The sequence below is a fragment of the Acomys minous genome (genome assembly GCF_964271855.1).
Source record: "Acomys minous genome assembly, chromosome: 1".
In the NCBI taxonomy this organism is placed as follows: domain Eukaryota; kingdom Metazoa; phylum Chordata; class Mammalia; order Rodentia; family Muridae; genus Acomys; species Acomys minous.
In genome coordinates this window covers 22,870,173-22,891,345 of record NC_140483.1, presented here as the reverse complement: position 1 = coordinate 22,891,345, position 21,173 = coordinate 22,870,173, and the positions used below count along the sequence as shown (strand labels likewise).

The following is a 21,173-nucleotide window of genomic DNA, read 5'->3' as shown; positions in this document are numbered from 1 at the left end:
TACTGTTCCCTGCCTGCATGTATACCTGTATGCCAGAAGAGAGCATCAGATCACATTATAGATGGTTGTGAGCCACCATGTGGTTGCTGGGAATTGAACTCAACTCAGGACCTCTGGAAGAGCAATCAGTGCTCTAAACCTCTGAGCCATCTCTCCAGCTCCTCATCCGTGTGTGTGTGTGTGTTTGATTTTTCCTTTTTTGTTGTTTCAAGACAGGATCTCCCTGTGTTAGCCTTGGCTGTCCTGGACTCATTTTGTAGACCAGGCTGGCCTCGAACTCACAGCGATCCACCTGCCTCTGCCTCCTGAGTACTGGGATTAAAGGCGTGCGCCACCACACCCGGCTAGTCTTTCTACTTCATAAATTCACCAACATGTTTCACTCTGACTCATCCTGAAATTCTGCTGTGGCAACTGTCAAGGGCCTGGGATGCCCCAGTAGAGATCTCTGAGGAGCTCCTCACCCTACCTTAGTGGCACCTTCAGTTGTAATCCCTCTGCTAGTGACATGAAAACCTTCAGGAAAGAGATAGCAGGAGCAACTGGTCACACAACTGAGTTGTAGTTCCCAGTTCACTCAGCAGTGTCACTTCAGGCCTCCAAAGTAAGATTTCATTTGTAGTTCTCCTCTTGTCCCTGTGACGGGGCAAGACAAGGTCCCTTCGTTTTGTTCTTGCTGAGTTAAGTTTCTCATCTTTTTGATGGAGAATCCCACCGAGGAGATGGAACACCACCCGACCCTACTCTAGGAACCAAAGGTCAGGATGTCATAGTGAACTTATCTTAATCTTTGTTAAAACTGCTTGTTTGTGTGGAACCCCCTCCAGCTCACCGCTTATCTTAGCTTCAGTTAGAACCCGCTCTTCACTGCTTGCTTCTAGCTGCTCATTTCTGCAAAGCGCCCCCTGCAGCTACTGAGCAAGATGCCAGGACAGGGCTCTTAAAAAAAAAAAAAAAGCCCCATTCCAGCTGCCTGGAATAAAGACTTTCAGTTGGCTGTAAAATATGTCTCAGTGGTCATCTCTGGTGGGCTACAGATACACACAATACACACACACACACACACACACACACACACACACACACACACACACACGGGTAGGTACTGAGGGATCCTGGTCCAGCATGGGCTTTGATATGCAACCATGTCATGGAGCCATATATCCCCCTGCCAGAGATAAGGGAAATGACTCATTTTGGCAGATGGGAACCAGTTTGACAAGTTCCTGAGGAATGCTGGCTTTTCTCTAACCACCAAAAATCCTCTGATAGTGCAGGTTGAGTTCATCTCTGGATGTTTGGACTGTCTGTGAGACCTAATTTAAGGCCCTTCAAATTGGAGATAGGAGACATATTTAGGTTGAATACCCAGAGCCTGCCTTGACTTCTTGAAGCTAATTTTAAGCGTCTGTTAGTGCTTTTAGACACCAGGTGGCGCCATTTGCCTTTATGCAAGAAACCAGTTTTCTGTAACTGTATCTCATTTTATTATATATTTTTAAATGGATGAATAAACAGATGAAAATCTACCCACTATGGTAAAGGTTGGCAACAGAACTAGTTGGAGAGGGAAAATCTTTTCTCCTGTGGAGTGACATTAGGTTTATGAACCACTCCAGGACAGGCCTCGCATTCAGGAGTAGTTGACCAACAAATAAGGGACTCCATAGTGTTTTGTGTTTACTTAGAAACTGGGGATCTTTTGTTTTGCTTTTAGAGAGGGTCTTGTGTTTTATTTTATCCTCTTGTTGTATTGTATTTTTATTTATTTGTTTGTTTGTTTGTTTGTTTGAGAAAGAATTTAAAAGTTGGGTGAGTAGGGAGGGGGAGAGGATTTGGAAGGATTTCGGATAGGGGAAGAATATGGTTAAAACATATTTAATAGTTTTGTTTTTGTTTTCAAGACAGAGTTTCTCTGTGTAATGTTGGCTGTCCTGGACTCACTTTGTAGACCACGCTGGCCTCAGAACTCAGAGAGATCTGCCTCCCTCTGCCTCCCTCTGCCTCCCTGAGTGATGGGATTACAGGAATGCACTACCGTGCCAGGCAATTTTTTTTTTTTTTGAGACAAGGTTTCTCTGTTTAGCCCTGGCTGTCTTAGACTTGCTCTGTAGACCAGGCTGGCCTTGAACTCACAGTGATCTGCCTGCCTCTGCCTCCCAAGTGCTGGGATTAAAAGCGTGTGCCACCGACCCCGGCTTAGAATTTTTTTTATACTTTCTTTTTTATGGTTATATTTTGAAAGTGTCATTTTATAGACTGTGGCCAATCACATGAGGACACACATCACTCAACACTTTTTGGTTGTTTCTTTAAAAAAAAAAAGCTTCATTTTCATCTTTAACAGTATTTTCAGTAAATGCAACTCTCTGCTGAGCAATTAGCAAAGAAATTTTCCCTCTTCTGTCCCTTCACCTCCTCATCATAGACCAAATTGAAGTTCCTCTTTCTATTTTCAGCAAAGTGTCGAGTTTGGTGCCGGTAAATCTCAAGTTCTGCTATTCTGTTCTCTCTCTCTCTCTCTCTTTCTTTCTTTCTTTCTTCCCTTTTTGTTTGTTTTGTAGATCGGGGGCTCAACATGGCTCATTCTGTAACCTCGGAACTCAGTATGTAGTCTGTGCTGGCCTCAAACTTGTGGCAACCGTCCCGCCTGAGACTTCACAAGGGCTGGATCCAGGTGTTAGCTACCATGTCTGCCTGCAAGTGTGTTCTTAGTGGGACTTCTGATGCAGGGCAGAGGCTGGAGAGATGAGCCGGCCATTCACAGCATTTGCTGCTTTTCCGGAGAACTGAAATTTGGTTTGTAGCATCCTCATTGGGTAGCTGATAACTGCTGCCTGTACTCCAACTCCACAGGATCTGACTCCCTCTTCTGTAGTACCTACAGGTATGCTACACGCAGAGACACACACACACATATACAAGTAAAAATAAACCATAAAAAACATCTAGGATAGCCATAAAGATACACACATGAAACATACTCTAAAGATTCCAAATAAGAATGTTGAGCAAAACCATAAATGGACAGTGGGTGCCACACATCTGTTACTTTGCGTGTGTTGGTGAGAAGGCAAGGTGCCTGGGGAGTGGTGGGCTCAGATTTAGCGTCGCCTTTGAAGAGCAGTGTGTCTGAAGCTGGTGGGAGCCTCAGTCTGGGTCTCGGGCTGAGTCTGCCCTGATGCTTACCAATGGGGTGATGGAATGCTTTTAGAAAATCATTAGGCTTTTACACTCTCAGTTCCTTCTGAATAAGTATGGCTTCATCACACGGTTGTAATGAGAATTATCTCATCCAGTCGTGTCTCGTTTGTGAGAGAAAGAAATCCCAAACTGGCTGGGCGTGGTGGCGCACGCCTTTAATCCCAGCACTCGGGAAGCAGAGGCAGGTGGATTGCTATGAGTTCGAGGCCAGCCTGGTCTACAAAGCGAGTCTAGGACAGCCAAGGCTACACAGAGAAACCCTGTCTCAAAAAAAAAAAAAAAAGAAAGAAAGAAAGAAAGAAATCCCAAGCTTCACTCTACAGCAGGGTCTTCAGACCAGGAAGGGCCGGGGTCAAGGTGATGGAGTGGCTGGGGTCAAGGTGAGGGAGTGGCTGGGGTCAAGGTGATGGAGTGGCTGGGGTCAAGGTGATGGAGTGGCTGGGGTCAAGGTGATGGAGTGGCTGGGGTCAAGGTGATGGAGTAGCTGGGGTCAAGGTGATGGAGTGGTTGGAAGAAAGGACCGTGCCAGTGACTTGGTAATGAAGCTATTGAATGAGACGAATCACTCTGCCCAACCAAGCCAGTCAGTGGCCACTGACTGTCGATAAGTGGATCTACATCTATCCTGGTATTAATTCAAACTCTGATGGTGTCACACTCCTGTAAACTCAGCATTAGCAGGTTGAACAGGAGTATTACAGGCTCAAGGTCAGAGAGAGAGAGAGAGAGAGAGAGAGAGAGAGAGAGAGAGAGAGAGAGAGAGAGAGAGAAGCCTGTCTCAAAAACAACTTTTTTTTTTCTGGAAAGGTATGTGAGTCTCCCTTTAAGTCTACTTATTGCCAATATTTTGAGAAAATAATTGAGCTCTTCAGAACCCTAGGGCCCGAGGTGACTACCTGGAGTTGAACACCTCATCCATTGTATAGAAACAACCAGGACACGTGACCAAATCTTTCATCTCTTTCCACCACCACTTAACATTTGCAAATGTAGCACGTGGGGCTGCTCTCCTTCTCAGAAGTGTTGGGACAGAAACTTGCTAGTGAGCCTTAGCTCATTCTCTTACTTCCCGTTTCAGCTATGGAAGAAACTGGTAAACAGCAGGAGATGGGCAGGATAAGGGGCACTGCAGAGCCTGTCTGTTCCATGTCCTGGTTTTGTGAATGTGTTTTGTTTTTGTTTGCTTGGTTTTGGGGTTTTCGAGACAGGGTTTCTCTGTGTAGCCTTGGTTGTCCTGGACTCACAGAGATCCGCCTGCCTCTGCCTCCCAAGTGCTGGGATTAAAGGCGAGCGCCACCACCACGCCCAGGGCTTGTGAACGTATTTTACAGAGCCACTCTTTCCTAATCTTTTCCCAGACAAACAGAATGCAGGGGAGTGGCCAGGGCCTTTCTTTCCCGCTGCCGTGCGTTCTATACTTCAGTTTGGTTCTGTCATCTACTGCCCGAACGATTACAACTAACCCAGATAAGCCTTGTGCGCTTCAGTGCCCCCATGAAAAAACCAAAACCAAAACAACAAACCAAGCCTAGTAACGCCTGTACTCACATTCCCTCAGGATTCTTAAATGATGAAAAACAGAAATGTGATAAACTATGGCAGGCTTGTGAACTAAAAGAGGGTCTGTCCTCTGATTGCTTCCAAACTCTTTAATATTTCATTCTTCATAAACTGCTGAGAGATTATCAAACATGGGGCCCAAACATATTCCCCTTCACCCTCTGACTATTGAATAGTCACAGTAGCTAAGACATAGAACCAGCCTAGATGCCCATCAATGGGTGAGTGGGTGAACAAATGTAATATAGGTACGTGGTACAGTTGTATTCAGTTACAGGAAAAATACAATCATGTCATCTTCAGGAAAGTGAATAGACGTATAGATTATTGTGTTAGGAAAAGGAGCTAGTCACTGAAAGACAATATCATATAAATACATACTATATATGTATATATTTATGAATATATACACATACATGTATATATACAAATATACACATAAATATATACATATACACACATACATGACACAAAAGCAGAGAGAGGACTGTGTGTGGGGACGAAAGGTCAAATGGGGATGGAGGGGAGACAAGAGAAGGTAAGAGAACAAAGAAATGTTACATGCTTTCTCTCACGTGCATATGAATGTATATGCACTCATACACGCAATTACTGTTTAAATTTGAAATGCCTGCACAGGCTCTGTGTTTGAACACTTGGCTCCCAGGTGGTAGTGCTTTTTTTTTTTTTCCTTGAAGGCTATGGCGTCTTTGGGACTTGGACCCAAATGGTGGCAGCGGGTCAGTGGGGGCGGGTCTGGACGGCTATGCCCAACTCTAGTTCTAACTCCCTGGTCCAGTTGCCAAGTAAGGTTCTATGGCATACACTACTGCCCCATGGGACTGCTCCTGCCACCTAGCACCTGCACAGTGGACCGTACTCTGAAACCATGAGTAATAACACCCTTCCTCCTGTGGGTTTTCTGATGGTGCTGTAATGCCTCTGGAGGCAAAGGCAAACACATTTTTGCAAATTTGAGGCCAGCCTGGTCAACGTAGCAAGCTCTAGACCAGCCAGGGCTGTAGAGTGAGACCCTGTCTCAGAAATTTAAAAAAAAAAAAAATCTTCCTCTCTTAAGTTGCTTTTCTCAGATGTTTTGTCACAATAATGACAAAAGTATACATAGTGCATACATATACGCATATACATATGTGTGTGCATATATGTGCACTTGTGTGTTTATATAGGTGTATGTATACACACACATCATGGGAGCAGAAGAAGGACTATTTGGAGAGAGACAAAAGTAGGGGAAAGATGTCAAGGGAGAATAATGGCTGTAATAAGCAAAGTACAGTAGTAAACAGGTATGAAAATGTTACAATAAAATCCATTATTTAAGCTGGGCATGGTGGCACACATCTTAAATCCCAGCACTCGGGAGGCAGAGGCAGGCGATTGCTGTGAGTTTGAGGCCAGCCTGGTCTACAAAATGAGTGTAGGACAGCCAAGGCTACACAGAGAAACCCTGTCTCAAAACTCACCCCCCCCCCCAAATCCACTATTTAGTAGTGAAACTGAAGTAAAATTATAACAAAGTTTAAAAAAACTGTGCACTAGGTGGCAGCATCAGCTTGCTAAAACTGCTCTTGCCTTGACTTCCTGTTTTGTTTTTTAAGTTTCTAGATAGGCAGAGTAGAGGAAAACTCACACACTGGGTACTTCCCTATGCTTTAAATATTAATTAATTAATTAATTAATTAATTGTTTTTTTTCCCAGACAGGGTTTCTCAGTGTAGCCTTGGCTGTCCTGGACTCTCTCTGTAGATCAGGCTAGCCTCGAAATGACAATGATCCCCCTGCCTCTGCCTCCCAAGTGCTGGGATTAAACAAATGTGCCACCACACCTGGCTCATAATTTTCTTTTTATTTTCTGTCCATTGGTGTTTTGACTGCGTATATATATGTGTGAGGGTGTCAGAAGTCCTGGAAGTGGAGTTACAAACAGGTGTGAGCTGCCCTGTGGGTGCCAGGGGTGGGGTCTCCTTTTCGACAGTTCTATGGGCAAGGGCAAGAGAGAATTATGAGCTGGATATTAGAACTGTGAAGTAAGTTGGTGATTTACTAAGCAACTGTATCTAAAAGACAAGATATGGCTCAATGGTAACCAACCAATACGTCTCTTCTAGAACAGAGACCCTTTCCATAGAGAGAAGAGGCTAGTTTGTTTGAGATAGGTTCTTGCTATGTGGCTGAGACAGCGTTTGGCTCTAGCTAGTGAATTCTGGGCCACCAAGCTGTAGGACCTGGTGTAAAGGTTTGAATGAAAACATCCCCCACAGGCCCAGTTGGTGGCGCTGTTACCAAGTTCATCCTTATTGGAGGAAGTACCTCATTAAAGGCTGACTCTTGACTGTTAGAAGATTCCCATCATTTCTATTTTGCTCTTTCTACTTTAGCTGCTTGAAGTTCAAAATGTGTGGTCTCAGCTTGCTGCCCCAGTGGCCATGTCTACTGCCTGCTGCCATGTTGACCCAGCCATCATGGACTCTAACCCTCTGAAGCAGTCAGCTCAGCGAACTCTTTATCCCACGTGTTGCCTTGGTCATGGAGTTTTACCGCTGCAACAGAAAAGTCGCTAATACCCCTTGCCTCATAAAAGGAGAAGGAGGAAGGAACGAAGGAAGGAATGAAATCTCTTTTTTTAAAAAAAGAAGCCAGACAGAGAGGCAGGCGGATCGCTGTGAGTTCAAGTCCAGCCTGGTCTACAAAGTAAGTCCAGGACAGCCAAGGCTACACAGAGAAACCCTGTCTTGAAAAAACAAAGCAAAGAAGGTTAAAGGAGTTCACACCAAATTGTTAAATGGTGATTATGTCAGTAGGTGGGAAAGTGGTAACTGAAAATAGAATTAAACTTTTTTTTTTTACACAACATGATTTTTTTTTAAAGGCTGTATTAGTTCATAATTTCTTTTAAAATATTACTGGAGACTGAACTCAGAACCTCGTGCACCGGAACCAAGCACTCACTCCATTTACTAAGCTGCAGCCTCTGCTCTTCGTCAGTGATCTCGGTTTCAAAAACCAAAACCAGGCGTGGTGGCGCACACCTTTAGCCCCAGCACTCAGGGAGGCAGAGGCAGGCGGATCTCCACGAGCTCCAAGCAAGCCTGGTCTACATAGTGAATTCTAGGCCAGCTAACATTACATAGTGAGACCCTATCTTAAAACAAACAAACAAACAAAGTGAACGGTTTGTATGCCATGATTCATGATGTGATCAAAATGTAGGGTTTTTTTTTTTCTTTCATAACCATTTAAAATGTATTCGGTTTGTTCCCCTTTTTCGTCTTATCTTCCTCAAAGCGTGGCCCAAGACTCAGCATTGCTGGCGTCATTCAGAGCTTGTTCAACGTGCAGACTCTCAGCCTCTGCCCAGCTCCACTGACTTACAGCCCAGAGTGACACATGCATAAGGTTTGCAAAGAGCGATGGTGTCTCTGCTTTTGTCAGTAATGGACAGCTCTGTAACAAGCTTAGGCCACAGTCACAGTCTCAATCTGTAAATTCTAATCCCAATCTTAGGTGGTGACAGATATGTAAACCTCTATTCACAGATAAGCCTTTGTCCTCTTATCCAGGGAAGGAACTGTCTCCAGCAGACGTTGAGATCGTGTTTTTCCACCCTACCTCTACACACACCCCCATCTTCCTGCTCCTGTTTGCATCTATGTCTATTTCCTTTGCTTCTCACCTTAGCCAAAGGAGGAGGGAAGGTGGTAAAGAAGAGATGGGTCGGGGCTGGAGAGATGGCTCAGAGGTTAAGAGCACTGGCTGCTCTTCCAGAGGTCCTGAGTTCAATTCCCAGCAATCAGATGGTGACTCACAGCCATCTATAATGAGATCTGGTGTCCTCTTCTGGTGCTGGGGGTGCGGGGGGGGGGGGGGAGGGGGGAACACACATGCAGCAGAACATTATATACATAATAAATAAATAAATAAATAAATTCTATTTGGATGGGTGGCTTCCTGCTCTCTGAGCTTGGCACATGGAAGATGCCAACTCTTCCTAGGGAAACTTCTGTAGACGTCTTGGCAATGTTTACTTCTGATAAGTACTTCCATTGGCTTAAGGAGGATGCATCTGTGTTGCAGGATATTTGATCCCATTGTGAACCAGGAGATTGTGAACTGTAAAAACCTGTCTTTTGTTTGGTGAGGCTCAACCCTAAAACACACCATTAAGCCAAGAACTTTCTGTTTATTGTAAACAGGTGATTAAGGTATGGTTCAGGCAGCTGTAGCACATGCTTTTTTTTCTTTCTGTCTTTCTTTCTTTCTTTCTTTCTTTCTTTCTTTCTTTTTTTCTTTTTGGTTTTTCGAGACAGGGTTTCTCTGTGTAGCCTGGACTCACTTTGTAGACCAGGCTGGCCTCCAACTCACAGCAATCCACCTGCCTCTGCCTCCCAAGTGCTAGGATTAAAGGCGTGCGCCACCACACCGAGCCATAGCACTCATTTTTAATCTAAAATCTTTGTGTACACAGAATTTAACAAAGTTGACCCTAGGTGAAAAGGTGGAGCAAGAAACCAGCTAACGGGGGTTAAAGAGTAGGCGGGACTTTGAGTTGAAGGGACTTTGAGACAGCGTGGATAAGAAGAAGCAGGCTTTTTGAGCTAGCAAGCTCTTTGGCTTTTTCCTCCTAGGCCATCAGCTGAGTTAGCAAGTGTTTGGCCTTGAGCGGTTGGGTTTTTGGCTTTTTCCTTCTGGGACATAAGCTGAATAGGAAGGTCAGCTGGGTGCTTTCTCTGAATCTCTGAGCTAGCAGGTTTTCACCCCAGCATCTGGCTCCTGAGTCCTTTTTTGTTTTGTTTTGTTTGTTCGAGATAGGGTTTCTCTGTGTAGCCTTGGCTGTCCTGGACTCGCTTTGTAGACCAGGCTGGCATCGTACTCACAGAGAGCCCCCTGCCTCTGCCTCCTGGGTGCTGGGATTAAAGGTGTGCGCCACCATGCCTGGTGGTGTCTTTATTGGTAAAATCAAACATCTGGGATTTTCATTTTATATAACAACACATCTGTCTTCCAGATGTTCATTTGCACATCTTCCCTCAGCCCCTGAGAATCAAAATGTTGGCCTAAATTTTTGGTGCCCTTTCTTCCTGTCCTGGGGGCTTACTGCGAAAGAATCAAGACACTTTTTCTGTCTGCAGTGACCACCGAACTCCACCATGTTCTGTGCTGTGGGCCAATTCCCAAAGTGGCTTTTCTTACCTACAGCCATTGCTTACTGTAGCTCCCCTGAGCCTAAATCAGGTTCGCTCCCTGTTGTACCTCCTAAGGTCCAAGGGACACATGAAATCTTTTTCTTTAGGATTTGAAGAGGAGACAGTCCATTTCCCCAAACTTCCTGTATGTGAGGAAGAATTGTCCCCCCCCCAAAAAAATCTCTTTACAAATCTTCTTTCCTTCCACATCCCACCCTTGCTCTGTGTCCTTGTGATTTCAACCATTTCCTTTCTAGATGCTGCAAATGATGAGCTGGCTTCAGTGAAATATCACTGTTTACATCCCGTCACAAGTGTAGTTGCTTAATTGTAAAAACCAAAAATAAAATTGTGCTCTCCGTGTTTTATTCATCTGAGACTCACCCATCTGAAGAACTGTTGCCAGTTGTGGGTCTCATATTTTCCGTCAAATGCAGACTAACTGGGGTGTTCGGGGTGGGCGTGGGGGGAGACAGGATGGAGCAGAGATCCTGAGTTAGAAAGAGCTGAAAGCCCTGCCGAACAGTTGGGGGTGGGGTAGGGAGGAAGCCTTTCTTTAAGGGCACCTAGACGTGAGTCTAAGCACTGTGATACCTGGATTTCTTTGAAACTGTCCTTTGATTCCACACACACCCCCTAACCCCAAGCCCTTCTGAAGGACAGGGAGCTGTTAATTGTCCTCAAGGACTCTGTTGTGTTGTTTTAGCCTATTCTGTCTCTTTGAGTCATTTCTCCTTCCAAGCTTGTTTCAAATTCCAGAAACAGAAAAGGCCTGTAGGCAAATTCCTTATGATAAGAACTGACTTACGGCTCGGAGGCAAAGGCAGGCGGATCTCTGTGAGTTCAAGGCCAGCCTGGTCTACAAAGCGAGTCCAGGACAGCCAAGGCTACACAGAGAAACCCTGTCTCGAAAAGCCAAACCAAACCAAATCAAAACAAAACAAAAAAGAACTGACATATGTACTAAGCAGATGTGGTATGCCCGTCTTCCCAGCACTGAGGAGACAGAGACAAGACCATCAGAGATTTGGAGATGAGACAGTCACTGCAGCACTACTTAAAATAGTAAAAGTTTAGAAACAGTCTAACAGCTCCCCTATCGGGACTGACAGAAGTGATTTCTGGATACCATCCCCTCTTGGGCTCCTAAGTAATGAAGCATTTGTTTCCTGGAATGTGGGTTAGAAAGGAAACAGACAATGTTGGATGAGGCCGAGGCTGTATTTCCTTGGTGCAGGCAGTTCTGAGAGATCAAAACAGACACCAAAGGGCGTGATTGTACTCCTTCCCTGCCCTGTGGGGGTGGGGGCAGAGGACTCAAGGCTGTGGCTTGAACATGGCATACAGCTTTCCTCTTCCACACAGGGTAAGCTGGGCTGTGATTAATTTAAATTTTGCCAAAAAGTCCTCCATCCTCTTCACTGTCTTCCTCCATCACTAACTCAATAGGAGGCAGATGGTGATGTGGGAAAATGAATGTTGAGGCTGCCAACAACATACACTGAAGGAGAAGCTGGCACGGTGGCCTCCAGTCAACTCATTTAATTTTTTTTTTTGTGTGGTGGTGGTGGTGGTAGTGGTGGCTGCTTTCTGTCATCCCCCTCCCAGGGTTTTGGAGGTTTTTTGTTTGTTTGTTTGTTTGTTTTTTGAGAAACTGCCTCACTATGTAAACCTGGCCTGAACCCCATTGTGTAGACCAGGCTGGCCTTGAACTCACAGAGATCCTCCTGCCTCTGCCTCCCAAAGATTTAAGGCATACACTGCCATGCCCAAAGTGTGTGTGTGTGTGTGTGTGTGTGTGTGTGTGTATATATACATATATATATATATAAATAAAATCATCCTAATCACTATTATTATTATTATTATTATTATTATTATTATTATTATTATTAAATGGCCTGGGAATTTTGATTACAAAGTTTCTTGGCACTGATGGTAGCTGCTTTCTGTTTAGATCAAGGTTGGCAAACAACGTAGGGGAACAAAGTCAGAAGGGAAAAAGAGCCTGGACACTGGAAAGGCTGCCCCAGAGAAGCCTGAATTAGAAGGTTGGCCATTGGAGCCTCAAGGACACTTATAGACCAGGCAACTAATCCAGGGATCTGAACACTCCTCCTCAGAATTAGGCAGGTGTCCTCTGACATCCACAAGGGAACTGCAGTGAGTGCTCCTGGGCCAGTACACACACACACACACACACACACACACACACACACACACACACATAAAGAAAAATGTAAAAGCGTGTCATTTGTGGTTAATTGCTCAGAGGGAAGCAGGAACTCAAATGCAGGTGAATGCCTGCAGAGCAGATTGAAGACGGGAGGGTACAGTTGGTTCTCAGCCTTTACTGTGAAGCTTAAGAGAGGAGGATCTGGCCCTGAAATAGCATAAAGTTAGTTCCGGTAAGGCTAGTATGGCTGCTCCAGAGTGCCTCTGTCTGGTTACATGGGGGGCAAAGGACGCCTCTGGGTGAGCCTGGCACAGGATTCCTGACCTTTAGAGCCAGAAACCAGAGGCCCACACTAAAATCTTTCCCAAAGTTGAAATCGTACTTGGGACTTTGGAGATACAAACTCATTAGTTAATAGGATTTTGAAAGTCATTTTAATATAAGAGCATACATTCATTATGAATAATTACAACTTGACCCTACAATGTACTAAAGCGCTCATTAACCTCAATCCTCACTCCCCATTCACCTACGCTGGAGTAGTACACAACAGCTGTCTGCTTCTATGGGATTATGGAAAACACACCAGAGAGGATGTTCGTGTTCACAAACTATTGCACAAGGTCAAAATCACCTATAGGCAGTCTAGTAAAGTGGAAATCCTTTTTTTTTTTTTTTTTAAAGACAGGGTTTCTCTGTGTAGCCTTGGCTGTCCTGGCCTCGATTTGTAGACCAGGCTGGCCTTGAACTCACAGTAATCTGCCTGCCTCTGCCTCCTGAGTACTGGGATTAAAGGTATGTACCACCACCACCGGGCAAGGGTTGGTTTTTGTTTTTTGTTTTTTTTTTAAAGCAAAACCACAGCATGAGGGGACACTAATAGATTGGTTTGCACATGAGCTACAGCGGGGAAGGTCCAGGAAAGAAGACACTAGCTGTCCACTTGGCTTTCCACGACAGAGGTCTCTGAGGTTCCCGGGCTCACAGTAACGTGAGAGTTGGGTGTCTTGGAGGTCTCTGTAAGCACGTGGAGGGCCTGTGGGTCCTTTAATCCCAGGAGTACACGGCTCAGAAGGCCTTTGAGCAGCTGCATCTCGCGAAGCAGGAGGTCCACCTTGGGCGGCAGAGCTTCGTGTGACTGTTCCGCAGACGTGGGCAGAGGCACACAAGCTTGTGGCCCAGCAGTGGCGACGTGGCCCGCGGGGAACTGCAGCCCCTCAAAGGTGCTGTTAGGGGCAGAAGTGACTGACGGGACGGATCTGGACACTGGCGTCTTCCGGAAGGAAAGCGGCTTGTCCCCGGGCGCTAAGGCTGCAGCCTGTGGGGCTGGCGCGGTGGTGGATGCCAGATCCAGGACAGAGCCTGCAACGCAACACGCCTGGTCACCTGAGACTGTCTCTGGTCCTAAGACCACGCGGGGCGGGGTCTGGCAGAGGGTAGAGGACCAAGATGGGAAGATGGGTAGACTGTGAGAGGACCTTGGGATGCAGGAGGCAGAGTACTCGCAGTGCTGAGCTGTCACTCACCCCGCCCAGGGAGCTGCAGCCAAGGGCTGCGTTTCCGGACACTTCGGGTGGTGGTGGCCGCCTCACACCAGTATGATTCGAGCTCCTCGATCTCTGGCTGGGGGACCGTATACTCGGAGCCCCAGTCGAAGCGGCGCACCGGCCGGCTGTACTTGTAGAAGGCGAACTGCAGCGGTGTGTCCCGCTTCTGTGGGTGCAGGCGCGTCTCGCAGCGCAGCACCACACGGCCGCGCGCCTCCTGCGAGCTCAGCGTCCTGAGCACTGGCGTCTGGAACAGCTCTGCAGGGAGGGCGAGACGGAGGCCGCGGCGCTATAAGAGTTGGCACTAGGAATGGTACCCTACCAACCAACCATTCTGCTGACCTGCCCACCGCCCTGATCCCTCTCCTTCCCTTTTCCGGAGAGGGCTCCTAGCCTACTCAGAGAACTAGAGTGAGTAGGAGAAAGAGATGTGGGCCCGGAGACTGAGGCCACCTGGAGGGGTGGGGAGGTAGGATGGAGACAGTTTGAAGGGAGGCAGAATCCTGACAGGTGCTACAAGTTACATCCTAGCTGGCAATCAATGGACGTTCTCTAGACTTGAAGGGGACAGCTGCATCCTTCTTTTAAGGATGTAGCATGCCCTCCAGACAGGCCAGAGCTCATCCCTCCTAATTGGGATCCCTAACTAGAACAAGAAACCTAGATGTGTTGTCATAGGGATGGGACACCCTCCTAGAAAGCAGGCTGGAGAGTTCAGCCTCCATTTTTTCCCCCTTCTGGTTCCAGCCCTAGAAATTCCCAGTGGTCGTACTCCCACCTTGCACAGTCACAGCCACCTTAGAGGAGAACATGGGCGCACTCTCCACTGGGATGCGCATGGTGCCAGAGCACTGGTAGTGACCGCTGTCACTGGCTCGCGCCTGTAACACCGTGTAGTTGGTGCTAGAATGGAAGTATCTCACGGCCTGGCCATCGTGGTAGTAATGAAGCTTGTAGACAACTTTGTCGTACCAGCCGCGGCAGCGCATCACCAGGGGCTCTCCCTCGAACACCGCAGCATACGGCACTTGCAGAATTAGCCAGTCTGCAACAGACCCCACAGACACTGTTTACTCATGCCAGCTCTGCCAGGCATAGTGGCGCCCACCTTGAATCCCAGCAGTCGAGAAGCAGAGACAGGAGGGTCACTGTGAGTTCGAGGCCAGCCTGGTCTAAAAAGCGAGTTCCGGGACAGCCAGGGCAGTTAACACAGAGAAACCCTGTCTCAAAAACAAAACCCAAAGTAAACCCAAACCAGCTCTGTGTGTCTTTCCTTCTCAGCCTTTCCTCCCCCACACCTCACCCCCCAAACTCACCACACCCCCCACCACCTGCCCAGTACCCAAGACTGTATTTCCCTGGCCACCAAAACCATTTCCTGTTTCCTGTTTTGGTTACTAGCCCCTGGGATCTTCTCAGTGCAGAAAACTGAACAGGAGGAAGGAAAATAGTACCAGGGAGGCAAAGTTACCTCAGATTTGGTTCCAGCATCAAGGAGCCTCCTGTCAAAATCAACTTTAAGCCCCACAATGTGACTTCAAGGTCTTCCTGACCTAGTCTCTGACAACCTCTCCCATGACCTGTTTCTTTTCTTTTCTTTTCTTTCTTTCTTTCTTTCTTTTTTTTTTTTTAAGATTTATTATGTATACAGTGTTTTTGCATGCATGTATTTCTGTACTCCAGAAGAGGGCACCAGATCAGATGGTTGTGAGCCACTGTGTGGTTGCTGGGAATTGAACTCAGGACCTTTGGAAGAGCAGCCAGTGCTCTTAACCTCTGAGCCGTCTCTCCAGCCCTGCCTGTTTCTTTTTCACTTGCCCCACCTTTCACTCAACACAAGCTGGGCCTAGCCACACTGAACTTCTCAGAAAACTAACTCTTTATAGAGCCCAGAGCCCCTGTAAAGCTTTTTTCTCAACCCAAATGTCCCTGCTTTTCAGCTTAAATTGAGGCCTCCTTGCCCTATGTGCCTGCGTTTAGGCTTTATCTCCTGAAGGAAAGGTCTCTGAGAACAGCCTTAGGTATCTCCAAAGTATCTTATATGTACTCAGTCAACACCACCACCATCATCACTGCAGCTAACCCTATCCTTAGCACATCCTAGATGTCATTTTAGGTATCATAAATTTTTAATTCATTCATTCATTCATTTGGAATTAGGTGTATGTGCCTGTGTCTTTGTGAGTCTGTCTTAGTGAGTGGAGGTGCAGGTGTCAGAGGAGGCCAGAAGAAGGCGCCATCTCCCCGGGAACTGAAGTTATAGGTGGTTGTGGCCTGATGTGGGTACTGGGAACGCGACTCCAATTCTCTTTAACCACTGAGCTATCTCTCCAGCCTCTGTTTTAGGTATTAAACACACACCCAAGCGCGCGCGTGCACGCACGCACACACACACACACACACACACACACACACACACACACACACACACACCTCTAAAGCTGAAGCAGGAGGATTGAAAGTCAAGGCATGCCTGGCTGCATGCATATGGAGACCTTGTCTCTAAAATCCTCTTCAAGGCATAGTCACAGTTTCTGTGTTTCTGTCAGCCGGGGCCATTGTCTGTGGGCATGCCTGCTTCTACCTTTAATGATCTCAAACAGGAAACTGGGAGAAGTGTTAAATGCTAATGGGAACATTGCCTAGTGTTATTTTTTTTTTAAATTAATGTTTTCGAGACAGAGTTTCTCTGTGTAACAGTCCTGGCTGTCCCAGAACTCACTTTGTAGACCAGGCTGGCCTCGAACTCACAGTGATCCTCCTGCCTCTGCCTCCCAAGTGCTGGGATTTAAGGTGTGTGCCACCACCGCCTGGTGTTCTTTAAATGCTTAAGAAAGATGGCTGCCTGCCCAGATAAGATTGTTACCTTTCCTAGCCCCATTGTTTGTTTGTCAATGCCTCTGTTGTTTGTTTTAACACAGGGTATTATGCACTATGTAGCCCTGACTGGGCTGTGGATTTGCAGTCATCCTGCCTTTGTATCCCGAGTACTGGAATTACAGACATGCACCACCATGCCCAATTTTCTCATCCCTACTTTGAAACCCTTCAGATATTTTTAGAGAGTTAGTTTCTTGATTGACTCCTAGGTGCTCATGCACACATGCCAACAACAAAAGTTTTATTAAGGTCCTTTTTTGTTTCTTTGTTTTGTTTATTGAGACAGGGTTTCTCTGTGTAGCCCTGGCTGTCCTGGAACTTGCTCTGTAGACCAGGCTGGCCTCAAACTCACAGAGATCCACCTGCCTTTTCCTCCTGAGTGCTGGGATTAAAGGCGTGCACCACCGCAGCCTGGTTTATTAATTTCTTTGTTCAGTCACTCTACCTGCCTTTTTTTTTCTTTCCTTCTTCTTCTTTCTCTTCTTCTGACCCATCTCTTTCTCTCTTATTTCATTCTTTATTAAAAAAAAAAAAGACTTTTGAGAAAGGGTATTGCTATATGGTCTAGCCTCACCTTAATCTCCTGTGGCAACTCTCCTGACTCAGCCTCCTGAGTGTAATCCTGAGATTACAGGTGTATACTACCATGCCTACCTACTTTTTAAGAACACAAATAACTAACTTTCATTATTGTGTTGGTTTTCTTTTCTTTCCTTTTTCCAAGACAGGGTTTCTCTGTGTAGCTTTGGCTGTCCTGGACTCCCTTTGTAGACCAGGCAGGTCTCGAACTCACAGAGATCCGCCTGCCTCTGTGTCCCAAGTGCTGGGATTAAAGGCATGCACCACCACCACCCAGCTCTATTGTGTTGTTTTTCAAGCAAAAAAATATTTTTAATCATTTCTCCCCCTTCATCTCTCTTCCTTGTGCCCTACCACCTCCAATAGCATCTCTCACTATGTAGACTTACTGTTCTTTTTTTTGCAGGGAGGGGGTTGGTTTTTTGAGATAGGGTTTCTCTATGTAGCCTTGGCTGTCCTGGACCCACTTTGTAGACCAGGCTGGCCGAACTGACAGTGATCTGCCTCCCGAGTGCTGGGATTAAAGGCATGTGCCACCACGCCTGGCTTGATTTACTGACCTTTTGACAACCCCATCCTCCATTTCTCAATACCTCTTGTTCCCCTTTCTTGGTCTCACATCTGATGTCATGAAATATACACCATTCTCACATCCCTTTATTTATATACACACAAACATTACAAGTCAGAATCCTGACTGGACATGGTGGGCACACCTTTAATCTCAGCCCTTGGGAGACAGAGGAAAGTAGACTCCATGAGTTTCAGGCCAGCCACCTAGGCTACAAGGTGAGACTCTATTTCAAAAAACAAAACAAACAAGTAAAAAGGACCCTCTTGGGGTGTGGTGGTGCATGCCTTTAACCTCAGTACTCAAGAGGCAGACACAAAGGAATCCTTGTAGTTCAAGGCCAACCTAGTCTACATAGTGACATCAGAGAGGCGGGGGGTGGGGGGGAATTAGGGTTCCAGTAGTATGAAAAGAGTACAAATTCTGACTTTCTGAAACTCTTTCTGAAACTGAGTCACCTCAGCATATTAATAATATTTATTTGCTTCATGCTCCATCAGGAAGACAAAGGGAACCTTTGGGACCATGAAATCTTTTGCTGTTGTTGTTGTTGTTTTGTTTTTGTTTTTTGAGACAGGGTTTCTCTGTGTGTAGACCTGGCAGTTCTAGAACTCACTTTGTACACCAGGCTGTCCTTGAACTCACAGAGATCCACCTGCTTCTGCCTCCCAAGTTCTGGGACCAGGGTATCTTTACTGCCTCTGACTACTCCAAAGACTCAAGGTGGGCCTGTGTGGCCTTCCTCTCCCCACTTCTTGTCCCTTGGGAATAGCCTGGTGTCTACCCTTCCAGGAGGACCAACACTCACCATTAGATACAGAAAGGTGGATGGGGTCACTGACGGGTGCTCCCCGTGTCTGACATCGATACACTCCTGGGGCCTGCACCTCAATGCTCTTCTTGTGGGAAGGCAGGAGGACATGGCCCAGATACCAGAGAGTGCTAATGGGCCTGAGCTCCAGCAACAGAGGGTGGTACCCATCACATCGTAGGGTTACTCGCTCCCCTTTGAAGATGGTGGTCCAAGGTGGGTGTAGAGACAATACAGGCTTCTCCAGAGTAGCTGAGAATGTGGGGGGTGGGGCAGTGTGAGGAAGAAAAGTATGGTGAGGTGCCTGACCAAAAATGAGGTCCCAGGGTTGGGAATTCTTGGGAAACATCAGTTTCTGGTACCCAGCCCACATAAGGACCCACCCTGGCAATAGGGAGACCATAGTCATGGGACTCCAAAAAAGGAGTCTATTAATCGGAAGCCATTTCTAGTAGCTATGCACAAGAAGGTTTAGTCATCAAGATTGAGCAAGAGTGTGTGTAATGGTGGTGGGGGTGTCGGGGGTGGGGGGGGGTGGAGATGCCTTCTCAGAACAGCCAGGAACTGGGGCATCTACCCTAGTGGAACTTATCAAAACTTGAATGAGAGATGTGTAAGACTTACCAGCTTGCCCACTGCTTGGAACTGCAAAGCAAGAAAGAAGGAATGTTCTCTATGACAGGAAAGACTTTTGATCCCAGGAAAGCCTTGAATAGCCTCAACGCCTGTTTTGTCTTTGTCCACACCAAATTACCTAGCTTTGAGAAAGCTGCCTCCATCTCATCCTCCCGAGGCACACAGTGAAACCTGAGGTGAGCGTAGGCCCTGCCCTGTCTGACTCCCCGTCTCCCCACTCATTACCCACTCACCCAGAAGCAGGAGGGCTGCCAGGGTCCACATGATGAAAGTCTGCTCACAGAAGGTTGGAGGTACGCTGGAGGAGGGGCAAGGAGAGAGAAGAAGAAGAAGAAGAAGAAGAAGAAGAAGAAGAAGAAGAAGAAGAAGAAGAAGAAGAAGAAGAAGAAGAAGAAGAAGTTAAAAAAAAAGGCAGTTAGTAGCTAGCACTGAAAACTAGGAGACAGACAGTGTTGTTTCTTCTGCCTGTTCCTACTTCCTCAAGATGGAGGTGGCGTACAGATGCTGTTGATATCCCACTCCCACTCCATCCTTTCCCCACCAGCCGCTCCTGCTGATGTTCACAAGCCCATGCTGTTGTTTTGTTTTGTTTTGAGACAGGGTTTCTTTGTGTTGCCCTGGCTGTCCTGGACTCACTTTGTAGACCAGGCTGGCCTCGAACTCACAGTGAGTCCACCTGCCTCTGCCTCCAGAGTGCTGGGATTTAAGGTATGCGCCACCGCCACCCAGCCCATCTTATTCCTGTTTTGTCCCTGATGACAGGTATTTTGGTGTAAGGCCTAGAGAGGTCCATGTTAGGTTCCTTGAAGTGGAGCTCACATCCTCCCACAAATGAGTAGACAAAAAGGCATGATACAACCACCCTGCCCTGCCCTGCTTACCTGTTATTCCCCAGTCAAAAACCAGAAGGGTAATATATTTTCTCCTCCTCTTTTCCTTGAATCTGAACCATTCAGTCCTCTTCCCATCCTTCCCCTGCCCCGACCAGCCCACAGTGACCTCACCTCCACTCGCTTGTTTCTTTCTTCTTTCCTTCCACCAGACCCTTAATACCCGCTCCCAGCCACGTCCTAGTCCCAGGGCTTGTGGCCTGGAAGAGAAGTCACGAACATCAGCCCCCAAGAGGCTTCTCGAATCCGACCTCTCTGCTCTGGTTCTCCTGCGCTCTGAGCCATGTGACCACACCTGAGCAATGAGGAGCCTGAATCTCAGGTAAATATTTAATGAAGTTTCCAAGCTGATAGATAGTGTGTCTCCCTGGGCTCTGTCCTGTCCACACTCGCGCCTGTTTGGAACCAGGACACCTGCTTTCCTTGGAACTCTAGCAGGGAGGAGATGAGCGATCAGATTATGGTCAGCTCTCCAAGATCGCATCATCCAATTTTGCTGATGCACCAAGGTTTCCTCTTAGACTTCCCTCATGTCTCAGTGCAGTGTGCCTCGTGGGAAAATATGGCCCGTCTTTTAAATTATGCTGACCAGGGAGGAGGGAGAAAGAATTATTATGTAGGTTTAAAATGTAGGAAAGTATCCGATAAGGTGACGGGGGGGGGGGCAGGGGGGGCGGTGAGGGGGAGGGAGAACTAGATACAGAGAGTGGAGATGAATGCCCTGGTTAGGCAATGCTCCTGTGCTTCCTGCCTCATCTTGGGACCAGTCTGGGACTCCTCACATCAACCACAGCGTGTCCCCATGGTCTCACTTCTGTACAGCCCACTACCTCTACAGTAAAAGTGCCACACATCTGTCAGCTGTTCTCACAGCCTACTCAAGCAGACGATTTTGCCTTCTCAGAAGCCATAACAGACATCTCACCTCCTTTACTGGATTCCAGAAGAAACCTGATCACACCAAAACTTCATGTGCTATGTAGTCTCTCTTGAGCTAACAGGAATCAGTCTCAGAGCTCATTAGCCACACAGATAAAGCTCAGAATCTGACCCGAAAAGTGTCCTGTCCAACACTTGTTTATTGCACATTTTCCTCTGAATTTCTCAAAAGGGAG

At 46.8% G+C, this 21,173-nt stretch overlaps 1 protein-coding gene across 1 annotated transcript; it reads right to left on the bottom strand.

Annotated features, from left to right (window-relative positions):
* Nucleotides 1–12,595: 12,595 nt before the first annotated feature.
* On the bottom strand, nt 12,596–19,464 carry FCRLB (Fc receptor like B). Its single transcript, XM_084776316.1, has 6 exons — nt 19,402–19,464; nt 19,157–19,177; nt 18,530–18,784; nt 14,470–14,736; nt 13,671–13,949; nt 12,596–13,506 (listed from the first exon to the last, which is right to left on the bottom strand). Exons 1-6 carry the CDS (start codon nt 19,430–19,432, stop codon nt 13,076–13,078), a joined length of 1,284 nt encoding a protein of 427 aa, XP_084632442.1. The 5' UTR covers nt 19,433–19,464; the 3' UTR covers nt 12,596–13,075.
* Nucleotides 19,465–21,173: the final 1,709 nt, after the last annotated feature.

Excerpts from the sequence above, each read along its gene's own strand:
- FCRLB (XM_084776316.1), bottom strand. The coding sequence starts at position 19,432 with ATGTGGACCCTGGCAGCCCTCCTGCTTCTGG. Across the intron at positions 19,178-19,401 it reads GGCAGCCCTCCTGCTTCTGG|TTCCAAGCAGTGGGCAAGCT; the intron begins GTGAGTGGGTAA and ends CTTGCTTTGCAG. Across the intron at positions 13,950-14,469 it reads GGTGGCTGTGACTGTGCAAG|AGCTGTTCCAGACGCCAGTG; the intron begins GTGGGAGTACGA and ends CCCTCCCTGCAG.